Source organism: Astyanax mexicanus, chromosome 21 (assembly GCF_023375975.1).
Source record: "Astyanax mexicanus isolate ESR-SI-001 chromosome 21, AstMex3_surface, whole genome shotgun sequence".
In the NCBI taxonomy this organism is placed as follows: domain Eukaryota; kingdom Metazoa; phylum Chordata; class Actinopteri; order Characiformes; family Acestrorhamphidae; genus Astyanax; species Astyanax mexicanus.
Window position 1 is genome coordinate 25,423,280 of NC_064428.1, and position 23,995 is coordinate 25,447,274.

Below are 23,995 nucleotides of genomic sequence, written 5' to 3' on the forward strand. Positions count from 1 at the left end.
AGTTAACAGATTTCATACAGTTTCAACTATAACATTAAAGCCACTGATAGGAAAAGTGAACAACTAATCTATCGCTACAGTGTCACCTGTCAGGGGGTAGTATATAAAACATTAGGCAGCAAGTGAACAGTAAGCTGCTTAAGAATCTGAAAAAATGTACAAGCTTTCAACTGGATTATATCATCTCCAAAATGGCAGGTGTTGCAGTGATTTGAACCTAATTAAAGCAATCAAACAAAGAACAACTAGCAAACCAATGACATGGTCATCATGGGTGCTTAAGGTTTATTGATGTCCACCTTTCAGCTTACAGAACTTGACGAAGGATCTACTTTAAAGGACTTGTGGAGTCAATGATTAAAAAGTCTGGGCTGTTTGTTTAGGTAGGTGTTTTTTTTTAATGAATGTTATGTGGGAGAGGTGTATATAAGATAACACAATTACTGCCAAACTTAAAACAAAGCAAGATCAAACTCATCAGCTCTGTTTTCGTCTGATATGTGGAAATGATGTAGTGTAAACATTTAACTCAAGCAAATTCACCGAACCGTACTTTTCATAGCAGGTGGTGATCATTCCTTCTCACTGGAGTCTCATCACTTCAGCTGTAAACCAATGAATATTTAAGGTTAGTGTTTCACATTCTAAAAAAAAGGATGTAAGGCAACAGCCAGCGTGGATCTTGTCAGATCAGCTAAAATCAAAGTGTCCGGACACCTCACTACGGGTCGAAATGAACATTTTGACAGAGTTGTCAACAACTACAGCAGGGGTCATCACTTCTGGTCCTCACAGTTCTATTACAACATCATCTCCTAGCTTTCACTCCAACGCTGCCTGATTCAGCTCATCAGTTAACTGCCAGACGGACAGGCATCAAGGAAGACCTTGTTAAAAGACAAGTGTTTTTCAGTGTCTTTCACTCAGTTACACAGCCTACTGACCAGGTACTATATGTCCACTTACTACAAAACTGCCTGTCAAATATGCACTTGCTGACACTGGGATTGAACTAAAAGTAAACCAACTAGAATGTTTGATGAGATAGATGTACGGCTAACCTAGCTGTGTGCAATTTTACAATTATGTTGCATGACATTATATCACAACATTGTTTTTTGAGTATATCGTTAATATAAATACAGTCCTCCTTCCAATAATTGATTGCCTACATGTTTTACTACAAGATGAGAGCTAAATTATTAAAAAGTAAATGCATAACTTGGACACTTTATGTTGCATGATGTCTTAAAGTATTGTGTCACAATGTTGTCTACTTTCTAAGAAGGTTGCTACAACATTGTCCAAAGGTTGCTTTCACAACCATATATTAAAAACATAACATTACCTCTGACGACTTTCCAAAATTCCGTTTATGTTTCATTATTAGACAATAGAACTTATACATTTTAGAACATTGGAACAACGCTGTAGCCACCAAAAAAATAACTGAAACAGAAATGAAATTATTTTTTTGGCCAAAACCAAATTAAACATTTCTAAATCATTTTTTTTCTTTGCATATGCTAAAGAGCTTAAACATATTTCTGTCAAGCCACTGTTTGGTATAAATAATTTTTTTTTTTGTTTGTTTTGTTTTTTATTAAGAATATTAAGGGATATTTATTGCATTCGTTTCTAAACATCCTGCATCTTAAAAGTCAAGTTTAGAAACACTGTGGTTTTTACTCTAATGTCCACCCCTCTCAACCTCATTAGGCTGCATAGATTGAGCCATGAACGTTTTGTGTTTTTTAGGTCGCGTTCACACTTGCGTTTTAAAACCGGTTTTAAAAACGTGCATGACGTCATCGCCTTTTTTTTCTTCTCCCTCCCTCAGCTTTTCTGTCACATGCAGAAGAGCCCTCAGAAGACCCATAGCTTGCTAGCTTAGGTTAACTACTAACTAGCTAGTTAGCTTAGCAAAGTCTCCAATATTACTATTATGTATGACCCAATGTGTATGTATGTGTGTGTTCAGACCAGAAACCGTGTCCTGTAGCTATTAAATATTATAGCTAGATAAAATAATGATTAAAAAAAACAACAACGGAGATAGAGGCAGGGTTTAACCACGGGTCCAGGTAGGTTAGCTAACTAGTTACCTAGTTACCTAGCTAACGTTATAGTTACCTAACCTAGCTAAGCTAACTAGCTAACTAAGAACTATCCAGCTCTAATCACAGGCCCACTCACGTAGTGTTTGGAGGGGTGCCTCCGTTTCTCCACGTCCACGACTTTCACGTCCAAAACGGTGCGGAGCTGCATCGCTGAAGCGGAGGCGGCGGAGACAGGGCAGCGGAGAGACGGGGGCAGTAAGCGCTGGATAAATGAAGAAGGGTCTGGAGGTTTGTTTTCGCTCCGTTTGTTTGAAAGGGGGCGAGTCTCTCCGCTCCAGGTCGTGTAGCTAAATGAAGACACCCCGGGTGCTCTGATACCCAGCAGCTTAACGGCTGCGCTGCTCGTACGAAGCCAAAAACGACGGGGGGATAATAGTAGTAACGAAATCCATGTAGTTGGATAAAGCGCGGTTCTGCTGCTCAGCTGTCTCCGGGCTGAACCGCAGCACTGCCGCCGCCGCTGCTCGTGCTGCTGCTGCCGCCGCTGGATGAAAACAATAGGTTAGATCCAAGTTGAGCTCCTAACTGTACGTTCACACCGAACGCGATAAAATCGCTCTGTGTCGCCTGTCCAACAGGCGATGAGTCGCTTGTGGGCGTGTCTCACTCAGAACGAGCTGTCGCTGGTGGGCGTTTTCCAAATACGGCACATACAGAAACAAGGGTTCAGCCTCTCTACACAGTTCCTAAACATTAAAAACTTTTATAACTATTTTTAAGTACAATTATTTAACATAATTATTTCATATTACAATAAATGGGTTTACTTAAATATAATACATTATTTTCCTTAATGTAGTAAATCATTCTCTTAATTTGTCCATAATTTCAAATATTGTTAACTTAATGTCTAAAATAAATTCTTGTAATTAATATGTTTACTTAAATATATTAAATCATCCTCTTGATTTAATAAACAGTCTTTCTCTTAATTTAATAAATAATTCCCTCAGTTTGAATAAATCTTTCTGTAAAATGTAATGAATAATTCCCTCAATTTTACCTAAATCGTTTCAAATTCCATACCTCAGTTTGAACAAATTGTTACGTTAAATGTATTAATTACTTTCTTCAGTTGTAATAAATCATTATGTTAACTTTAATAAATAATTCCCTTTGTTTCAATAAAAGGTTCTGTTAATTTAAAAAATATTCCCTTAGTTGTCATAAATCGTTCTGTTAATTTATAAATAATTTCCTCAGTTTAATATATAGTTTTCTATTAAATAAGGTAATTCTGTAAGGATAGTACTATACTGGGGTAGCCGCTGGTGAAGTGGAGTATTTTACCTCAGATCAGCTCAGTTCAGTTCTGTTCTTTCCGTTTTGCTGGCGGAATAAATCTTCAGTAGGAACTGAAAATCAGAGCAGCGATTTCAGGCCGGACATATGAGAATCTGTTTCTGATTGGTAGTCGCCGCCGCGCGTCGCTGCTCATTTGCATAAAGTTAAGTTCTGGTCAACTCTCTCGCGTCGCTCAAACCGCCCGCTTCGCATCGCGTCGCGCCGCGTCGCTGCCTGTCGCCCAGTGTCGCTCGCTCTCATTGAAAATGAATGACTTCCGGCTGCTTTGTCGCTCGCGTCGCTTTCGGTGTGGACGCACGGTAAGCCTCAGTTGGCAAAGCTGGACCTGGAGGTGGTCGGTTGTGGGGGGCTTGACGAGAGAAGAAGGCAGGCTTGGAGTGAACGAAAACACACACGCTCTTACGCTCTTACTTACTCTCTCTCTCTCTCTCTTTCTCTCTCTCTCACTTACAAACACACACTCACTCTCTCTCTCTTCCCCCCCTCTCCCTCTCTTTCTCTATCTGAAGAAGAAGGCTGTTTCTGTGCGGCTCCAGCTCGCTAATGGGCCGGGCTTTTCCGGCTGAGGAGGAACCTGAGAGTGAGATGTTTGGAGGTGTTTTGGTGATTCTGGCTGCAGTACCGCTTCTACCAACATCGTCCCCCTCCGACCGGCTCCGATCCGTCCTAACGACCGACGGTTGCTGCGCACGCGCACAGGCACACTCCTATATAATTAAAAAACGGCGTATTTAATGCTAACTCTTTTAGCTAGCTAACAAAAATTTTCCTAACTATTAATTTAACTGATTTATCACCTCAGTTTCCATTAACGTACCTTTAATCTCTGATACAGTGATTTAATTTGGCCACCAAAATATGGTTTTAATTAAGGAAAAGTAAATAACTAATATATAATACTGTTTTCCGTGTTTTAGTGTTGGCTAACATAGATAGCTAACTGTTACACAAATTCAGTTTGCTAACACCGAAACAATTTTCAAGCAATTTCACTGTCGAAAACAAAGGCTACGCCAGTGTGAACCATTTTTTTTCTCAGTGTGGCTCTGTGTGGATCTGATTTCGTCATGTGTGAACATGCAAATCCCTTTTTTGTCAAATTAGATTTGAATCACTTTCATATGTGGTCCTAAAATTTGATACATATCCGATCCATGGTCATGTGACATTAATGTGAATGGTCAAATCGAAATTCATGCGTCTTTTTGCTTTTATGCATGCTCTCTCATACCCACACATCTCTTGGTGCAGCTGTGCAGCTATAGCTGCAAAAACAGCAAAAGCAAACCACCTGGCCTTTTTTCACCTCCTCGAACTTCAGACCAGCTGTTTTCTCTCCACTCCAGCAAAAGATGCTCCACATATGAGCTGCTAACGCATCCATTTTACTTTGTAAAGCTACAAGTCACCGCATAAATATGGCGTTTCTTGTTGTTGGTGAAGAAGGCAACGTTTATACATGTATCAATGTGCACATGTGAGATGTTTCAGAGACAGATTCATTCACATTACACACAGATTCAGGTCACTTGCATTTTTGAATGTGAACCGTCAAGATATTCAAATTTCGATCTAAGCAAAAAATGGATTCGAGCAATGTGGCTTGTAGCACAGTGTCGGAATTAAATCATGAGAGTCTTGCTAGAGTCATGTCAATCGTTCAGTATAAGGTGGTTTGGTGTGAAAAAAAATCGGTATATCGCAGTATTGCAATAGTTTTAATTCAGGGCCAATGCCAATATCAGATATTGCACATATGCATATGTGCCGATGCAGATCACATTTAAAACTCACAGAGAGAGAGGACAAACCATTTTTTAATAAACTAAACAAACACAGATTTATATTTTTAGGTCTGAGGACTGAGATGGCCATTCCAGAACGTTGTACTTGTTCTTCTGTAAAAAAGCAACTATAACTTTTTTTAAATGATTTTTAAACATTGTCCTCAAGAATCTGCTGATATTGACTGAAATCCATGCGAACATGAACTTTAACAAGATTCCCAGTACCTGCACTGAACACACAGCCCCACAGCATGATGGAACCACCACCAAGTTTTACTGTGGGTAGTGTTTGTACTGGAATGCTGTGTTCTTTTTCTGCCATGCATACCACCTTCCAAATAAATCAATATAAGTTTCATCAGTCCATAGAACCTTATTCCAAAATGAAGCTGGCTTGTCCAAATGTGCTTTAGCATACCTCAAGCAACTCTGCCGCGTGTGCTCAGAAAAGGCTTCTTCTGCATTATTCTCCCATACAGCCTCCCCTTGTGCAGTGTTAACATCTGCAGCAAGATGATGATGTAGGAGCTTTGGAGCTGGTCTGTGGGTTGACTATACAATTTACAATTCTTACAATTTTCTCCTCTGCTTATCTGAGATTTTTCTTGTTGCCATTCTTCAGAGAAGATGCAAGGAGGAGAAAAACTTGCAATTGGCCACCTTAACTCTTTATGTAGGTCAAGGGTCAGTGAGGTTACCAAACAAATGTTGTGTTCCAATAATTAGTGCTAAAGGTATTTCAATCAATAAAACACTTTCTGCAAATCCTGTAAACTTAATTTCACTTCTCAAATATCACTGTGTTCATCAGCTATGTACTATATTTAACTGAAATCACTGATCCACACAACCAATGATTTAGAAAGGAAAGCATAAAAAATATCATGGATGCCCAAACTTTTTCATACCACTGTACCTTAACTTTACTGGTTGATTTAAATGATTTAGGGCATCAAAATATAATTGACAATGTACTAAGTTAATAAGAAATAAGAAATATTATCTTGTGTTCTTACAAAAAAATAACTCTGCTGGCTCTAGCTTGCTAGCTCTGTGGCTGACTGTACGAAAACCGATTTATTACCTCAGTTAACTTATCTTTATCCTCTGATACAGTGATTAAGGCCATCAAAATTAAAATGTAAATACTAAGTGATAGGCAAGTAATAAATTATATTATCCTGTTTTTCATGCTAACTCGTACACACACACACAATTCTGTTAATTTTTAATGATTTAGGCCATCAATGTATAAATATGAATATTAAAATATGAGAATCCATTTGAAATACTGGGTATTACCTAGTGATACAGTTGTTTTAAATACTGATTAATTTAATACTGGCTTGTACATAATAATAAATAGTGTCAGTAATTATTTACTGTGTTTTTCATGCTAATTCATACAGATTTCTTGGCTATTACATTATTTTCAGCAATCAAAATATCCTTCCTATAAACTCCTGCTGGGTCAGATATGAGTGGAGTGAACACTCAAAATATCTGACCTACAGTTTTATTTAGGCAGTATCTAAAAATATTCAGCTTGATGGGACGTTTCTGACACCTTTTTTTGCCCAGTTGTCTATACTTATTATATTCTAGCAAAAGATAACGAAGCAGCACATACATTCAGGTAAATAAAATAGAGGTAGCCTACATTTTTACCCCACAAACAGCTTTTTCCGTGTCTTGTTTCCAAACAAACTTCAATTTACAGCTCTTATTCAGATTATCATGCATTTGAATCTTGTTTCACAAGTACAGTTAATACCTGTAAATACCTGTTACAGTTAATGCACAGCACAATCATAGAGATTTTGAGGTAAAACAGACTTCAGCCAGTTCTAAGATAAGCCAGCTGGACTGTGGTGCAGCGCTAATCATGTATTAAATGATAAGTGTTCTCATTACAGGCACGATTCTACCGATTCTAACTGCATCCTTGCCCTGATGCCAAACAAAGTTTGTGAGCTGTCCACGGAATTGATTTCTCAGTATTTATTAGACAGGTTATCTGCTGCCAATAGGGTGACAGCACAGGAAAACTGCATGGAAACAGATGTGCTCATGGAAGGAAGAGCTTTGGCTTGTTTATATTGCCACCTTGTGGTTCAAGTCTGCTCTCACTTGTTTTAACACGCATTTGAGTGAACGAAGGGGATCTTAATTGCAGTTTTGGGAACCTCACACTTATCTATACATAGTAAAAAGGGTTCTATGTAGTACCCAAAAGGAATCCTTTGGGCACATAACAGTAGTTGAACAGAATATGAGAAATGGCTAAAATAGTAAAAAAAGATGCAAAGCTTTCAAACCTCAAAAAATGCAAGGAAAACAAGTTCCTATTCATAAAGTTCAGAAATCAATGTGGTGGAATCACCCTGGTTTTTAATCACAGTTTTCATGCATCTTGGCATGTTCTCCTCCACCAGTCTTACACACTGCTTTTGGATAACTTTATGCCGCTCCTGGTGCAGACATTCAAGCAGTTCAGCTTGGTTTGGTGGCTTATGATCATCCAGCTTCCTCTTGATTATATTCCTGAGTTTTTTTAAATTTGGTAAAATCAAGGAAAAACATATTTTTTTCCAGAGCTGTATATGTTTCAACCAGAGACTGTAAAAAAGATGGACGCCATGTTGCCGTTCCCATTCATTCAAAGAAAATGAAGCCAAAATCTTCCTCCATGTTGGCGATCCTGAAGTCTACAAAGACCAGAGGAGGGAGAAAGACTGTGGAGAGACAGCCTACTCATTTAAATAACCCCGCCCCTGAGGGCTGCCTCCACAGAGCTATACACAGTCTATTGGTCATTGACCCAATTAACTAAAATATTTAATTTTTGTTCTAAATCACATAAAATTAGTACAATAAAGCCCTTACTTTGCCGCGTTGGCTTTTAGTGCTGCCATGCCCTAATGTCTGAGTTGCTGTTTTTTTCCAGTGCAGTAGGTGGGGATAAGCTACTGTTTTAATGGCTTGAAAACTTTTTTATTTGGATAATTCATGAAAAACATAAAAAAAGAAGTACATTATGTCCTTTGTAATGGAGACAGGGTCTATAAGGGTTAAGAAAACATGTAAAATAAAAAAAAAGCCAGAGAGGTTAAGTGTGTGTTGGGGTTTGTAGGGTCACAAATGAAGTCTTAATGAAATTACATTCAATGGTCTCTTAATTTCTCAACATTGAAAAAATGTTCGACTCTTTTTGTTACAAAATTATAAACAATGCAATGACTATGTACAACATAGTCTAGGCCTTGATTAACTTCAGAAAAACAGACTGAATCAATAAACAAAAGGCAAAACAGAAGGCACGTTTTTAAAAAGCACAAATGAGACGTAACTGTAAAATTTTCATCAAGCCCCATTTGGGACAACTATGGAAGTAAGATCACAGTAAACCAACAGATGCCATTTGAAAACAGAAAGAAAGAAGATAGCACAGTCAGTGTCTAGGTAAAAACCGCAAAGCAGAAATCTGTCCATTGTCTGTCAACAATGAAAATGCTTAAACTTCTACCCATCTGCTCTGAGAAACCTGAAAACTGGCTCCAAAAAGCAGCCAAAAGTTGTCTTGAGTGTCCACAGGCACATGCGTTTCCAGCTCCATCGCTACAGAACTGTATAATGGGAGTCCATGGTACTGATAATATCACTGTTACATTCTAAAAACTTGAGGGCGACCTCCAAGGCTTCTCTGCTGAGATTGCGACTGTATTTCTGCCTGACGCTGGACAATATGTGCAGGACATGGCAACCCTTCTCAGCATCTGAAAATGGACATGGAAAAAAACAGAGTGAGCCACTATGCTAACAACAGCCTAGGAGCTGTTTTCTGAGCTGTATTACTCAATGAAAGTTGTTGACAGGTTGATTGCACTGCACTGATTAGATAGGGTTAGGCTTGCTGTTTGTGCGTTTTGTGTGTATGTTACACTGGTTTTTAGTTTTGGTTCTTATTAAAGAAGACAAAGATCAATTTACGCATCCAGCAAATGGGTCTTTGAGCTGTCTTTGTTCTACATATCACATATTACTAAAGAACCCTTGAAGAACCCTTAAGAATGTAGTGTTTCAACACTTCAAAGCCCTTTTAAATCAATTGGATTAGGATTAGATGAATAGTAAACACATCCTGCTGTTCTTGGTATGAAGTCTATTGTCCGCTTCACATTGTTCCTAAGACCTCCTTATGTTTGCATCCAACTGCTCTAATTCTACTGCTCTTTTCAAATAAAATAAACCAAACACATCAAACTAGAAAAGCCTATTTCCCAAAGGAAACTGAAATTATTTGAACAGCTAAAGTGTAACAAACTAGGGTTGAAAAAAAGACAAAAGAAAGTACAAGCCGTTTGGTAGCTATTGGTTAAATTAATTAAAACTCTAGGCTTTGTGTATAAAAACAAATATTTGCAAGTAAATGTTATGAATGAGGGATTAAAAACAACAACATATAAAAGAGTCTTGGTCAATATATCTGTGGTCTACAGTTAAATAACCTTTTCTGATGAAGTAAGTAAAGTTTGGTGTTTGCTGAAACTCAGAAACTCTATGGCTTGAACATGCTAGAAAATGAATGGGAGAAAATGGGAATAAAGAGGAGTAAAAAAAAATAAAAACAAGTAAATGAGTGTGGGTAAAATTACAGTGAATCTGTTCTCAGAGGCCTGCCATTGAATAGTATATTCGAAATTATGTTTATCAGTTGAGCAGAAGTATAACAGATGGGTGGACACTTTTCTTCCCCCACTTATTCTTAATGGAAAAAAAAATATTTTATTGTTTATATGTGCGTCTGATCAAGAAGCCGTTATACAAGCCTGCATTGCACACACTGAACAATCTGAATTTGGGGGCTACCTGGCAAAAAATCCTGCAGAAAAATAGTAAAAAGATGAATATAAATTGAATATTAATATAGATAGTTGTGTAACCATAAATATAATTTTACGACAATTTTATTTCAGGGTTCATAACTCCCTGTCCCTGAACTATTCAAGGCTGCAGAGCTAGACATTTTTTTCTGCCAGCAAAACCAATCAACAGCTAATTTGCATATCTTTACAATCTTATAACTACCTACTTTATGAGTCAAGCCTTTATTCAGCAAGGAATTCAAACTATCTGGTGCTATGATCCTCCAGAGAATATAGGCAGAAAAAATAGAGTACTACCCACTACCCAACTCATAAACGACCTGATTAAAGTCCTAGAAGCAAATGCAAATTAACTATCGATCAATCATGCTGGCTTGGAAAACATCAAACTCTGCAGCGTCAGAGAGCGCTGGGACTGGGTGTGAACTAGACTGGAATAAAAGTGATTGCCAAAGCAAATGACATTTTAATGGGTGGCTGTATAAAGCCTACAGATCCAAATATGTGACTTCACTGCATGTGTGTTATAACATTAAGCATATTTTCCTTTTCAGTTTATTCAGTATAAAAAGCAGGGATGATGTTCTTACATTTCTCTCTTTTGGAATCTTCTCTTATCATATCTCGTATTGCCGCCAACAGGTCTTTGTCTTGTTCAGTCACCTGTATCAGACAAACACAAAAATAATTAATTATATTCTTGTGTGAAAACTATGAAGAAAAACATTATTATTTAGTTATTATTAAAGTTATTATATTAATTATTTAGTACACCAAAAAATGTAAGACAAACCAGAATATGTTTTATATTTTAGATTCTTTACAGTAGACACTGAATGCTTAGATAGAGACAGCTTTACATATCTGGATTTTCTCAGTTAGCTTTATGAGGTCACCTAGAATGGCTTTCAGTTAACAGCTATCCTGAACTTGCCAAGAGTTTATTACTTGAATCAATTACTTGAATCAAGAACTTAAAAAAGTTTCCTCAATTGCAGTCACAAAGACCATTAAAAATGTTATGATGAAACTGGCGCTCATCATAAAACCAACAGAATACGTATTTATTGAAATGTAGATTACAGTGAGAACATTTTAAATCTTAAACTTATGATTGCATATTTCTGTTGCTTAATTTTAAGTTGAAAACGTCACAGATACGCCGACACAGTAAACCAAGAAATCCTAGTGCTAGTGGACATGTAACATTATATGATATAAGCATGTGACATTATGTGAATAAAAAAAAATCTAAAGACGGAGATGAGGTGAAAAAAAAAAAAAGTGATCATCCCTGACCTCATTAACACTCTTGTCACTAAGTGTAATCAAAGCCTTTACATATACTACTCTATGTTGTGTGGTGTATGTACTATACATTACATTTCCTGCTTCAAACACATCCACGTGACTGTTGATCTTGTTACAGTGGCAGCTGTCATTTAAGCAACAAGTAATTAAATTCTATTCCACTCACCTGTCGGTGTTTTTAATGTTGTGGCTGATCACTTTTTATTATTATTATTATTATTTTTTTTTTAACTGATTATGTTCTTCAAAATAGGGAAAAAAGTTATTGCTTTGCTTACATTGTAAAGCTCGTCTGGGGAGAGGACTTTGCGAAATATCTCCCCCTCACTCTGCAGAATCTTCAGTGTTTCTTTGAGAAGGTTCTTGACCTGTGTGGAAAACGATGGTCCAGCAGAAGTCACCTCCTAAAACCAAAAAAAAAAAGTGTAGAATGAAGTGATTCATTGGGTGGGTTTTCAGAGTTCCCAATTCAACCTGATGATTCATGATACAGTTTGACTTAATGAATCATAAACAGGGTTGGGTTTCCCAAAATCTTCTTAGCACAAACAAAATTATTAAATGGTTGCTCATCATACTGAATGGTCTCAGACTGGTTCTTTTAAGATAATCTTAAAACTAAGGGCATTTTCACACCTGCATTTTATTTCAGTATAACCAGAAGCTGAGAGAAACAGATTAGGTGTGACACAAAGAAACCCATAAGAGCTGTAATGAACACTATAAATGACAATTTATTCATTCTAATTTATTATGACCTAATTTAGAGCATTTCACATCTCTTCTATTTAACAGACACATGAGAAGTCTGTGTCACTTAACTTCACAAATAAGATAATAATCATGATGCATGATCTAAATTAATTGTAACCCAATGTACATTATTTTATTTAAAAACAAAAACGATTAGCAGTTTCTGGTACAGCATGTTTTAATAATAATTCTGATACTCAATTTGTATGTACTGAAGGTTATGAGATAAAGTGCTCCACCTGCCCTGATGCTGTGTTCCGGGGTGGCCACTGGATCAGTGGGTGTAAGAGATATTCAACGTCGTACGGTCGAAACTTGGCCACTTCCTTCTCTTTCAGGAATTTCTTCAGGATGCGAACTGACTGACCGAGCAAGGACTGGAAATTTGGGTGCCCACCAGCACTGAAACAAGTAAGAACATATAATTAATCTCAATGGCATCTAAAGCTTATGTTCATGTTACATACATCATTAAAAAAATTCAGATTTTTGCCTCAGATTGGATTTGTTCCTGAAACAGCATTTTGATATTTTTATGCACATCACCCCTGCAGAGACCTTAAATAAATGAGAGAAGTGTTCACTGGAGTGTTTGTAAAGTCCAGTATTGAGCATTATTGAGTTAAATACAAACCATTTCTGTTTTCCCCATTTTTTCCCCATTTTCTCTTCAAATCACAAGGCTAATTACCCAACCCAACATTAGGACTCCTCTTATCACTCTTATGTCCCAACCCCAGGAGGGTTAAGACCAGCACATGCCTCCTCTGATACACTTGATGTCAGCATTGCCAAGTAGCCAATAGCTCGGAGGAAAGCACAGTGACTCGGTTCCGATACATCAGCTCACAGACACCTTGTGCTACTGACATCACCCTTTGGAGTGATTTGGGGAGAGAGCACATCTACCCACCCAGAGAGAGCAAGACTAATTGTGCTCTTTCAGTGCTCCGGCAGCTGATGGCAAGCTGCATGAACAGGATTCAAACCAGCGATCTCCCAATCATAGTGACTGCACTTTAGTCTGCTGGACCACTCAGAGCCCAAATAATTATTAACTATTATAACTATTATAACTATTAATGTCTGATAATGTAACACAAACAGAGCTAGAAGATTATAAGGAACATGTTTCTTCATGACGTCAAACCAACTGATCAGTTCGGAATCGGAATCAGTTCATTACCTTATTTCATTTAAATTACATCTTAGTCATAATATACGTACATCCCCTAGCTACTCTGTAAAACGTTCAATTACGCCTTTTACAGCCCAACAATTTACAGATAAGCTTCCAGACTTATCAACTCTAATATATTCTCCTATAGACCCAGTAGAACTAGACAAACTAACCGAAGGTTTAGAAAATACCTTTCGCTCTACCTTAGATGTTGTAGCTCCCCTTAAACACAAAATAGAGAGACAGAAAAAGCTCGCACCGTGGTACAATGATCAAACTCGTACCTTAAAGCAGTTAGTACGAAATTTAGAGCGTAAATATCGATCAACTAAACTGGAAGTGTTTCACTCTGCGTGGAAAGACAGTCTTGTTAAATATAGAAAAGAACTTAATAAAGCCCGCTCAGCATATCTGGCCTCACAGATCGAGATAAATAAAAATAATCCTAGAGTTCTCTTTAGTGTTATTTCCAAATTAACTAAAAACCAGGCAGGTACTGAACCTCAGATTCCAGCCATTTACACCAGCAACGATTTTATGGACTTCTTCAATAGTAAAATTGAAAACATTCGGGATAAAATTAAACAGATAAATATTACATCCTCTCTGTCATCTGGTCTGGCTGATCTAGAACAAAACTCTGTTACAGAAGTTAGGTTGGAAGTCTTTAACCCACTTCCACAGCTAGAACTAGAGAAAATTATCTCCTCTTCAAACAGCACAACCTGCACACTTGATGCTGTTCCCACAAAATTATTAAAACAGGTACTGCCAGATATAATTAAACCTCTGTTAATGATAGTAAACTCATCGCTTTAGCATGGTTTAAATCGTACTTAACCGATCGCTATCAGTTTGTGAGGATAAATGATATGTCTTCCAGTTATACCAAGGTAAGATATGGAATTCCACAAGGCTCTATATTAGGACCGTTATTATTTACATTATATATGCTCCCACTGGGCAAAGTTATTAGAAAACACAATGTGAATTTTCATTGTTATGCGGATGACACGCAGCTCTTCATATCAGCCAAACCTGATGACAGAGTGAGATTAAAGAAAATCGAGGATTGTGTAGAAGATGTAAAATCATGGATGTCGCACAACTTCCTACTATTAAATAGTGATAAAACAGAAGTTCTCCTATTAGGCCCCAAAGCTGCTAGAAATAAATTATCAGACTTATTGCTAAATCTGGCTGACTTCTCAGCCACCCCTGGTTCAGCAGCTAAAAACCTTGGAGTTATCATAGATTCAGATCTAGCATTCGATAAACACATATCTAATGTTACTAGAACAGCTTTTCTACACCTCCGTAATATTGCCAAGCTAAGAAATGCCCTATCACTGCATGACGCAGAAAAATTAGTACATGCCTTTATTACCTCAAGGCTAGATTATTGTAATGCGCTACTGTCTGGATGTTCCGGCAGTAACTTAAATAAACTTCAGCTAGTTCAAAATGCTGCAGCCAGGGTCCTTACTAAAACTAGAAAATTTGACCATATTAGTCCAGTACTATCAGCACTGCACTGGCTTCCAGTCAAATTCCGCATAGACTATAAAATTCTCCTGTTAACGTATAAAGCCCTACACGGACTCGCTCCTGAGTATTTACAAGACCTCATCTCCTGTTATGAACCACCGCGATTACTCAGATCTCAGGGTGCTGGTTTATTAGTAGTGCCTAAAATTCAGAGGAGCTCTGCAGGAGGAAGAGCTTTCTCTTATAAAGCGCCTCAACTCTGGAATAATCTCCCCGAATATGTTCGGGACTCAGACACAGTCTCAATCTTTAAGTCTAGACTGAAAACTTACTTGTTTAGTTTAGCTTTTGGTAATTAATGTTTTTCCCTTTAGATAAGGCTGCAGATTCAGGGGTTCATGGACAGAGGAAATTGTGGTAAACTGAGATGCTGGTGCTGTTGTTCTCCCACTGCACACGGTCACTCAGGTTTGTGGACGGTGGAGTGGGTGGATGCTGGTGTTTCAGGGAGCCTCCATGTCTATGTTACCTTCTGGCTCTCTGCCTTTAGTTAGGCTGTTTTATTCAGTTCTGCCGGAGTCATTTGCCACACTCTGATAATGTTTTAATATTCTCAGTTTTGCATAAATCCAGTCAAAACTAATTCCATCTCTCTGCCTTCCTCCGAGTTACTGACTGCCCACCTGTCTGACCCGATACCGATGTTGGACCCTCAGGCTCTCGCGTCTCCTGTCCGGCCAGACTGATGGAAGTTTCTGAAGTCAGCTCTTCTCCACCACCACCACAGATCAGCTGCTCATCGACCATCTTACTCTCCACTACAGATTACATCCAAGCCATTAGTGGCGCTATTACACTCCTGAATACATAAAACCTATATGGATGTATAAAAGACTTTTTAAATTTCTATTTAAAAGCCGTTTGACCAGTGGTAGGATGGTCCCCCCTTTAATGTGAGTCTTGGTCCTCCCAAGGTTTCTTCCTCCTCCTGCAGCTCTGAGGGAGTTTTTCCTTGCCTCCGCGCTCACTGGGGGTTCTGTATTCTGTATTTTCTATGTGTAATGTTTTGCCTGATTCTTTGTCCTGTAATCATGTTTCTGTAAAGCTGCTTTGTGCCAACACCTGTTGTAAAAAGCGCTATACAAATAAATTTGATTTGATTTGATTTGATTCTAATGTCTTAGCAAATCATGCAGTTTTCTGTTTATCAAGGCTCATCTCATCAATTGACACAATAGATTTGTGTCCTTGACATTGTTAATATTATTATTATTGTTATTATTATTATTATTTGCATAAATAATCTCTCTTTGTAACTCACTCAGTGGTGCTTGCTTCAACCTCACTGCCCAGTGCCTGGAAGGGCTTGTCGTAGCAGTCCCTGTAGAGCTGAGGTATCTCCAGCATCCGGGCAATCTGCACATCCATCACCGGATCACTCACTTTATCTGCACACAGAGAGAAACTACTCACCTATATTGAACTACAAGCCCTCTTTCCTACAAATGATTTAAAGCCCAATAAATTGCATATGAAAAAGTAAGTAAAATACATATAGATCAGATTAAATACTTAAAATCTGATAATATAGCTAGATTTTTGTTTAGTAATGGAATATCTCAGTTAATGTATACTATTATTCTGATTTCTTTCAGTTTTCTCAGAAAAATATTTTTTTGAAACAAATGCTAAAGCATATTTAACTTAGCAGCAATATAGAGAAAGCTTTAAAACAAAGCTCCATATTGGTGGGTACAGTGGGTCCATATGAGCAATCATTTATGTTAATGAGTCCTCCTAAACATAACTGATAATATAAATGATTATGGTTGTGTCTATGTATTGTATGGCAGAAAGGTAACATTATTTTTGTGATTATTGTTGCCTAAACTACATTCTAGTAAATATTCAATCATTTAAATTGGGCATAACATACAATCTGTTACATTTCACATTAGATATTATATTTAATTTCTCCAGTATTTTTCTTTTTACCACTTACAAAAGGAGGAGGCCATGATCTCCCTCTGCTCCCGGGAGGTTTTGAGGGAGCCACGCACTCTGAGCAAGTCTCCTATTTCCAGCATACAGCTGCTCCTCTGAGTCTCTCTGAGTTTCCTCAACTGCTCCTCCACATTAAACACTCCACCAGAGCCTCCTCCTGCAAATACAACTGTGGTAATTATAGAAACCATAGACTGTGTATAACTACTTATGTACAGTCTAGGATAGAAACAAGTAAATCTGCTATTAGTGTTTAACAACTGTCTAACACATTAGTTAGCTCCTGACAGAAACAAAGGAGAAACAAATTAATATAATATAAAATAAGAGAGATAATACAGACATTTACAACCCTTTTATTTTGCTCGAGAAAAAAACGCTAATTTTCCTTTTAGTGTGCTTGTATTAGCAATTTTACAATAAACAAAGCTCAACAAAGCAACATAGCCTAGCATTGTTTTAACAATTTAACAGGATGATTCTACTTCTTTTATAGCATATACTGTATATATTTCTAAGTCTTAACAGGACAGCATTGCGTCCAACGTAGCTTGTTTATTGAAACTCCTTTATACTCCTGTATGGCTTTACTGCTACTTAAGACTTGACTAGTAAAATTCATACATAAGGCACACCGGATTATAAGAGGCACTGATGATTTTTGGAGAAAAAAAATTAAGTGCGCTTTATTGTGCGAAAAAATACGGTAGCTTTTAGCCTACCCTAAACTTGGCTTTGCTTCCCTCGGTTTGGCTCTCTTGTGTGGCAAAGCACTTTTTGTTCTGAGGTTCTTAAGTGTTAACAATATTGTAATCAGCTTTAAAACTCACGCTTTACCGAGTCTCCATCGTCCCTCCATTTCTCATCTTTCCAGCACAGGCAGTTGATGACTCCAGTACTGTCATCCACTAAATATTTAGATAGGAAATCATAATAATTAACATAATTTTTAACTTTTTCATTAATATCATTTTGTTATTGCATTCTTTTCAAAATTATGCTAATTATGACATTGTATAGGCAAGAACCTGATGATATGGTACACATTACCATATTGAATTATTACCGTATTCAATATGCTGCAATGCTGTATGCAAAACTATATGCTTTAGAAAAACATCACATCATATTTATGGTAAACTGTTGATCAAAAATACTGTGTTTGATTTCTGTTTTTACAGTAATGTAAACAGTAGACTAACATATTTTTTTTGAAAAGTGACCTTGACATATTTTATACCCATGATCCAGGTTTACCTCCATAGCAGTAAAAGTCCTCTCTCTCCCGCCTGTATACCACAGTGCCCAGCACTTCCACTTGGAACAGAGGGTGATTTTTATAAAAGTAGATTCCTGGGATCAGAGACAAACATAGTGTCATTAGAGAGACATGAAATGTAATACTTGTGCAAAACAATTATAAATCAATAGTAACTATAATTATAAAGTACCTGGAACTTGTAGAGACTCTTTCATTTGTAGAATGTCTTTAACATAGAGCCTGGCATAGGCTGAAAACACAGGGTCCTGTCCCCATAACAGTGATGGAGGTTCATCTTCACTGCCACCTTGATCACTGGCCATGGTGCATTCATTCCAACAGGTCAAGCCTGTAACCTTCACTAAAACAAGAGGCAGCAAAAGATCTGCATCTACCAACACAAACAGATAGTAATCAATAATACCGCCCCTCTCGTGACATCCAGACATCTTTGTCTCACTGCTATCTGAGGCATGATGCTGCTGCTATAACTCAGCCGTCAATCAGCTGTTCCTTCTGCTGCACCCCTAAACCCATACATCACCCAGTGCCCCTCCCAAACTACCCCTCTCTTTTTAATGATTTTTCAAATTTGAGCTGAGGGTGAAGTCAGCTAAAATCAGGGAGTTTAGTTACACTTTAAGAAGCTGAATGCAGTCATTAAAAGGGATTTCTGATGTCTAGACATTTGCTGATGTTACACTGAGTTCTGTGAACCTGAATTCTGTGAGTTGTGTGACCGCGAAGGGCGCTATTTATCAGTTGCTGGACAAAGTGGCCTGGGCATAGGGGTCACCAATTCTGATAGCTGCTGTCAAAATATGTGACTGCTCTGCATTTTTTATGCATACTTTATGCATTTTCACACATCTGCGAATCAGTCTGGGGTTTTGCTTTCCTATATTACGTTCCTCATGTTGTTTCCATACGTAGAAAATTTGAAATGATACATTTATGTACAAGTATCACAAAATTCGGTGTAACACCTAAAAAGGACCAAGCAACACTGTAGAAAGTTATAAATGTGTATATTGGCTTTGGAAAAGTTTACAACTGTAATATCCAGAATTTCCATAATGCTGCATCTCAAAAAATGCTAACATTAATCAAATACTCAAGATATATACCATTATTTTACCATAGTATAAAAGGCAGTCTCTAATGCCAGGTTCACACTACACAATTTTAGCCCATTTTTTTAGTCACAGACAGATTTTCGTTGATTGACTACAAAAAAAATTGACATGCCAAATATCTGACCCAGTCCCTGACTGGGAGTCAGGAGCAGCGGCAACCTACAGCCAATAGAATTATGGAGAAAGAGAAACACGGGTCCAAAAAGCACCCCCTGCGTTACCAGATCTGTAGGAAATGTATTTATTTTGGCACTGTTTCAGTTCATTCAGTAAGGTGTAGTAAAACACCCACTAGATGTCGATAAACCCCCATAGTTAAGTGTTTAGTCCCTGACAGTCCCTCGTAGTTCCCTCGTGCAGTCAACAGAGCTGGAAGCAAATGCACTTAAATTCAGTTTCTGTGCGTCAATTTGACCCAGGTAAGTTTTTTTTTGTAACTATAACTCTCTAATGAGTCATATTTTGGTTGCTGGGTTCATATGTTTATGCTAAGTTAGATGTTATATCTATTTTCTCTACGCCAAATGCTAGTACTAAACACAAGTAATTAGCAGAGTAAACTGAACAACAGGAGTTGAATTAACGTTAAATGATAGTGTGTATGTTTGTTAATCTAATGTCGATATTGTAGAAGTAGTCGTGTTAAAGTCTTGACAACTGAGGACATTACAGTTGTGATTAACGTTACAGCACAACCACTGAAAAAGACTGACCACTCAAAAAGTCGTGTAGTGTGTGAACCATACATTATAAAATAATAATAATTTTATTAAACTAGTTAGACAACTATCTAGCTATCTATCTAACCCAGCTGAGCTAACTACCAAACACACACTTTATCATTAGAGAACTATAAACTGTGCTATGTTAGCTTTAGCCAGCAGGCTGGAGTGCTGCTCGTAGTTAACCTGCGTTAGTAAGAGCTGATTAAGTTACCTGTATTATGTAAAAATCACACTGGTGAATACAGTTAGTATTTTCTCCTTCTGTTTAGAATTACTTAATAAACTAAACTAACAGCTTTTAGCCCTGCAGAGTTTCAGCCAAACACCCCGCGCCTGTTCTTCATCAGCGCTCACTCACACTGCGAGTAACACTACTGACACCTATCGGCATGGATGTGCCCGTTTTTAAATACACAATATAATAAAAATAGATTAAGTTTCCTTATTTTTTTATAAAGAAAGTAATGATACGATAAAACAAATAGAGATAAAAAAAACTATATAACTAACTAATTAATGTTATTTTTGTTGCATTTTACTATCTTTTACGGTTGATAATGGAAAAACAACTTTAAAACAACCTTTATTTAACATTGCCTCATAAAAGGAATAGGTAAATGTTGAAAGTCTGACATTGAATCAATGTTCATTTAAAGGCTTTGATTGGTTGGGGGTCTGAATCTACACTCACAATGTTTTGGGGGAAATTTAAATGTAATGTGCTCCCCACAAATAATATTAATATTAATAATTATACACTTTATACACTGCAGTAACAGAGTACAGGTTTATAAGAATATAATACAAACAATTTAAACTAGTGAACCTCAAAACCATTATTTTTCTATTATTGTCTTATATAATATTAACATTTTCTGAGACACTGATTTTTGGGTTTACATTGGCTGTAAACCATAATCATCATAACCATGAACAATAAAATAAATAAACGCTTAAAATAGATCTCTCTGTGTGTAATACAGCTATATAATATGAGTTTTACATTTTCAACTGAATTACTGGAAAAAAAAAACTTTTCAATGATATTCTAATTTTTTAAAGATGCGCTAGTACATATTTAATTATCCCATTGTGAAAACGCTTTATACCACTAGATGGTAGTACACCATTACAGCAAGAAAAGGCCTGAACCATGAACCAGAACCCTGCAGCCAAATAGATAAACATTCCTCTTTATTTTTCTGCTCTCAATTATTTTGCCTTATTTTAGAGGCTTACCTGATTTAATACACCCTTGCAGTTCTGGAAGGGCTTGTTAATGAGCTTGTTAGTTGAATCAGGTGTGTGTGGAGCAGGGGAAACAGTAGATAAATATCCATATAACGTGTCTTTAACTCTTCTTTAATGTACATCTGTTTTTAACTCATGTGTACAACTTTGCACATAGCTTGTACAATCTTTATTTACGAAAGGTATGGACGATACACTATGACGTTCTGAAGCAGTAGCCTTTTCATCTTGATGGACCTTTATATTGAGTTGGTGTGGGCTTTATTATTTAAAACGGACCCTTCAATATCTGTACCAAAGCTTTCTAGTCATATTCTGATTCAGTTAACCGCAGCATTACATAACTTTCTTAAATAACACTTTCAGATACCTAAAGAACCCAACTATGTATTTTATTCACCTAGATACATATTTTATTAAGACCTCAAAGTTAAATGCATTTCTGTGAAATTCTTTAAATTAGACTATGAATCATAGAATTGGTCTGCAGTTGTGGAGCAGTGGAAGAAACTTTGCTCTCTGGAATGATGGTGCTCCATCCAGTAATACTTCTGGGTATGAGTACCCTGTGGGGTAGGGTGGTGATAATTCAGCATCCTGACCACACTAAGCGTACATTCACATTAGCAGGCCAAGGTGACTCAAATCAGATTTTTTGCTCAATGTGCCTCAGACCTGATTTTTTCATGGCTGTGTGAAAGTGCCAAATCAGATATTTCAAAATCAGATTTGAATCACTTTCATATGTAGTCCTATATCGGATATGTATCCGATCCATGGTGGTGTGATATAAATGTGAACGGTAAAGTCTGAATTCATGCATCTTTTTGCTTTTTTTACGCATGCGCTATGTGCTTCTCTCTCGTACCCACACATCTCTTGGTGCAGCTGTGCAGCTATAGCTGCAAAAACAGCAAAAGCAAACCGCCTGGCCTTTTTCTTTTTTTTTTACCTCCTCGACCTGATCATGTACTTCAGACAAGCTGTTTGCTGTTTCTCCACTCCAGCAAAAGATGCTCCACATATGAGCTGCTAACAAACTCATCCATTTCACCTTTATAAAGCTACGAGTCGTCTCTCAAATATAATGTTTTATTTCTTGGTGAAGAAGGAGATGTTTATACACGTAACAGTGTGAGCATGTGAGACGTTTCAGAGACAGATTCGTTTACATTACACACAGATACAGATCACTTACATTTGTGAATGTGAACCGTCAGGATAGCCAAATCTGATCTGAGCAAAAAATCAGATAGGTAATGTGGCTTATAATGTGAACGTAGCGTCACAGCTATGCTCCTTCAAAATCTAGTAGAAAGTAAAGAAAGTCTTCCCCGTACAGTCGAGGTAGTTACTCCAACAAAAGCAGGTAAAACAGGTGTGCAAATGCTTATGTTTATATAGAGTATTATATGTATTTGCAAGGTATTGTCTTACGCCAAAATGCTACTTTTCCCAGAGTGCTACTTTTATAATAGAATTTCTATTTGAAACACTATCTAGGAAAGATAACGTAGGCCTAACGCATCTTCACTGGGTTTTGTTAGGTAATGCTGAAATACTGTGTCACACAATAACACCATCGAGCACGTAGGCTGCGATATATTAGTCTTAAACTCAATGACCCAAAGCTTTACAACTAACACTGCCATATCTAGCCCTAAAACCATAAAAGATAATTAACATTTAAAGCATAGTGATAAAGCCTGCCAGCAAAGGAGGTGCCCTGGTGGTGTGACTAGTTTATATTACACCCAACACAAACTCTTAGCCTTCAGATTCTGGCAAGACACACTGCGACCTGGCAATCTCTCAATATTACAGAATACAGAGCACACTCACACACACACCACAAATCACTGATAACACTATCAGGTGCTAAATCTCTGCTTTATTACCAGTGTGAGGTTACTGGACCAGGCCATCTACAGTGTCATTGTCGATCTTCATAGTTTAGCATGGGGTAGACAGCTTAAGAGTTAAGATTTTACATTTTGTTTAATTATTTTTTATCCTGTTGAGAATATTCAGCTGACAATGTGGAATCCAAGATTGCAATAAAATCAATTCCTCATTTGTGCTAAAATGTGAAAGAAAATATATTTTATTTTGCAAATAATCGTAAATAATTGCAAAGTAATTGTATGTAAACAATTACGCAATTTAATGACATACAATAAATTAACGGTACAATAAAAACAGCAATAACTTTATACTTCTGACAGGTATGATATCTGTTAATCCTCTCGTTATATTGCAGGTCAAATTGATCTGTTTCAAAGTAAATTACTGTATGTATTTGTATTAATATTAATGCAAGCATGTGAACTTATTCAAATTATATTTTTCCTGGAAAGTTTTGAATGGATAATTTTGACAATTATAAACGTACTGGTCATGTCAGTTTAACCAAGAGTGAATTGTAATAGTAAACCATTATTAAAGAGAGGTAAATGTTTGATTACACAGCTCTGGAAAAAAATAAAGGGATAACTTAATGATAATGTTTTTCCCTTGATTTCACCAAATTGAAAACCTTCGGAATATAATTAAAAGGAAGATGGATGATTACAAGCTATCAAACCAAGCTGAACTGCTTGAATTTTTGCACCAGGAGTGCAAAAAGCAGTGTGTAAGACTGGTGGAGGAGAATATGCCAAGATGCATGAAAACTGTGATTAAAAACCAGGTTTATTCCACTAAATATTGATTTCTGAACTCTTAAAACTTAAGGAATATGAACTTTTTTTCTTTGCATTATTTGAGGCCTGAAAGTTCTGCATTATTT

At 37.0% G+C, this 23,995-nt stretch overlaps 2 protein-coding genes across 7 annotated transcripts in view; both read right to left on the bottom strand.

The window, feature by feature from the left end:
- Positions 1-2,639, bottom strand: part of sh3pxd2aa (SH3 and PX domains 2Aa) — a 204,157-nt gene extending 201,518 nt beyond the window's left edge. For all 6 annotated transcript variants that reach the window (XM_007251360.4, XM_022674731.2, XM_007251361.4 and 3 more), the window contains exon 1: positions 2,197-2,639. In XM_007251360.4, the coding sequence (XP_007251422.3) occupies positions 2,197-2,268 (72 nt within the window). In that variant the 5' untranslated portion in view covers positions 2,269-2,639. The remainder of the gene's footprint in view (positions 1-2,196) is intronic.
- Positions 2,640-8,184: 5,545 nt separating this feature from the next.
- On the bottom strand, positions 8,185-20,325 carry stn1 (STN1 subunit of CST complex). Its single transcript, XM_007251363.4, has 10 exons — positions 20,168-20,325; positions 18,286-18,486; positions 18,092-18,187; positions 17,665-17,742; positions 16,833-16,991; positions 16,152-16,278; positions 12,402-12,564; positions 11,688-11,813; positions 10,689-10,761; positions 8,185-8,988 (listed from the first exon to the last, which is right to left on the bottom strand). Exons 2-10 carry the CDS (start codon positions 18,416-18,418, stop codon positions 8,831-8,833), a joined length of 1,113 nt encoding a protein of 370 aa, XP_007251425.3. The 5' UTR covers positions 18,419-18,486; positions 20,168-20,325; the 3' UTR covers positions 8,185-8,830.
- Positions 20,326-23,995: the final 3,670 nt, after the last annotated feature.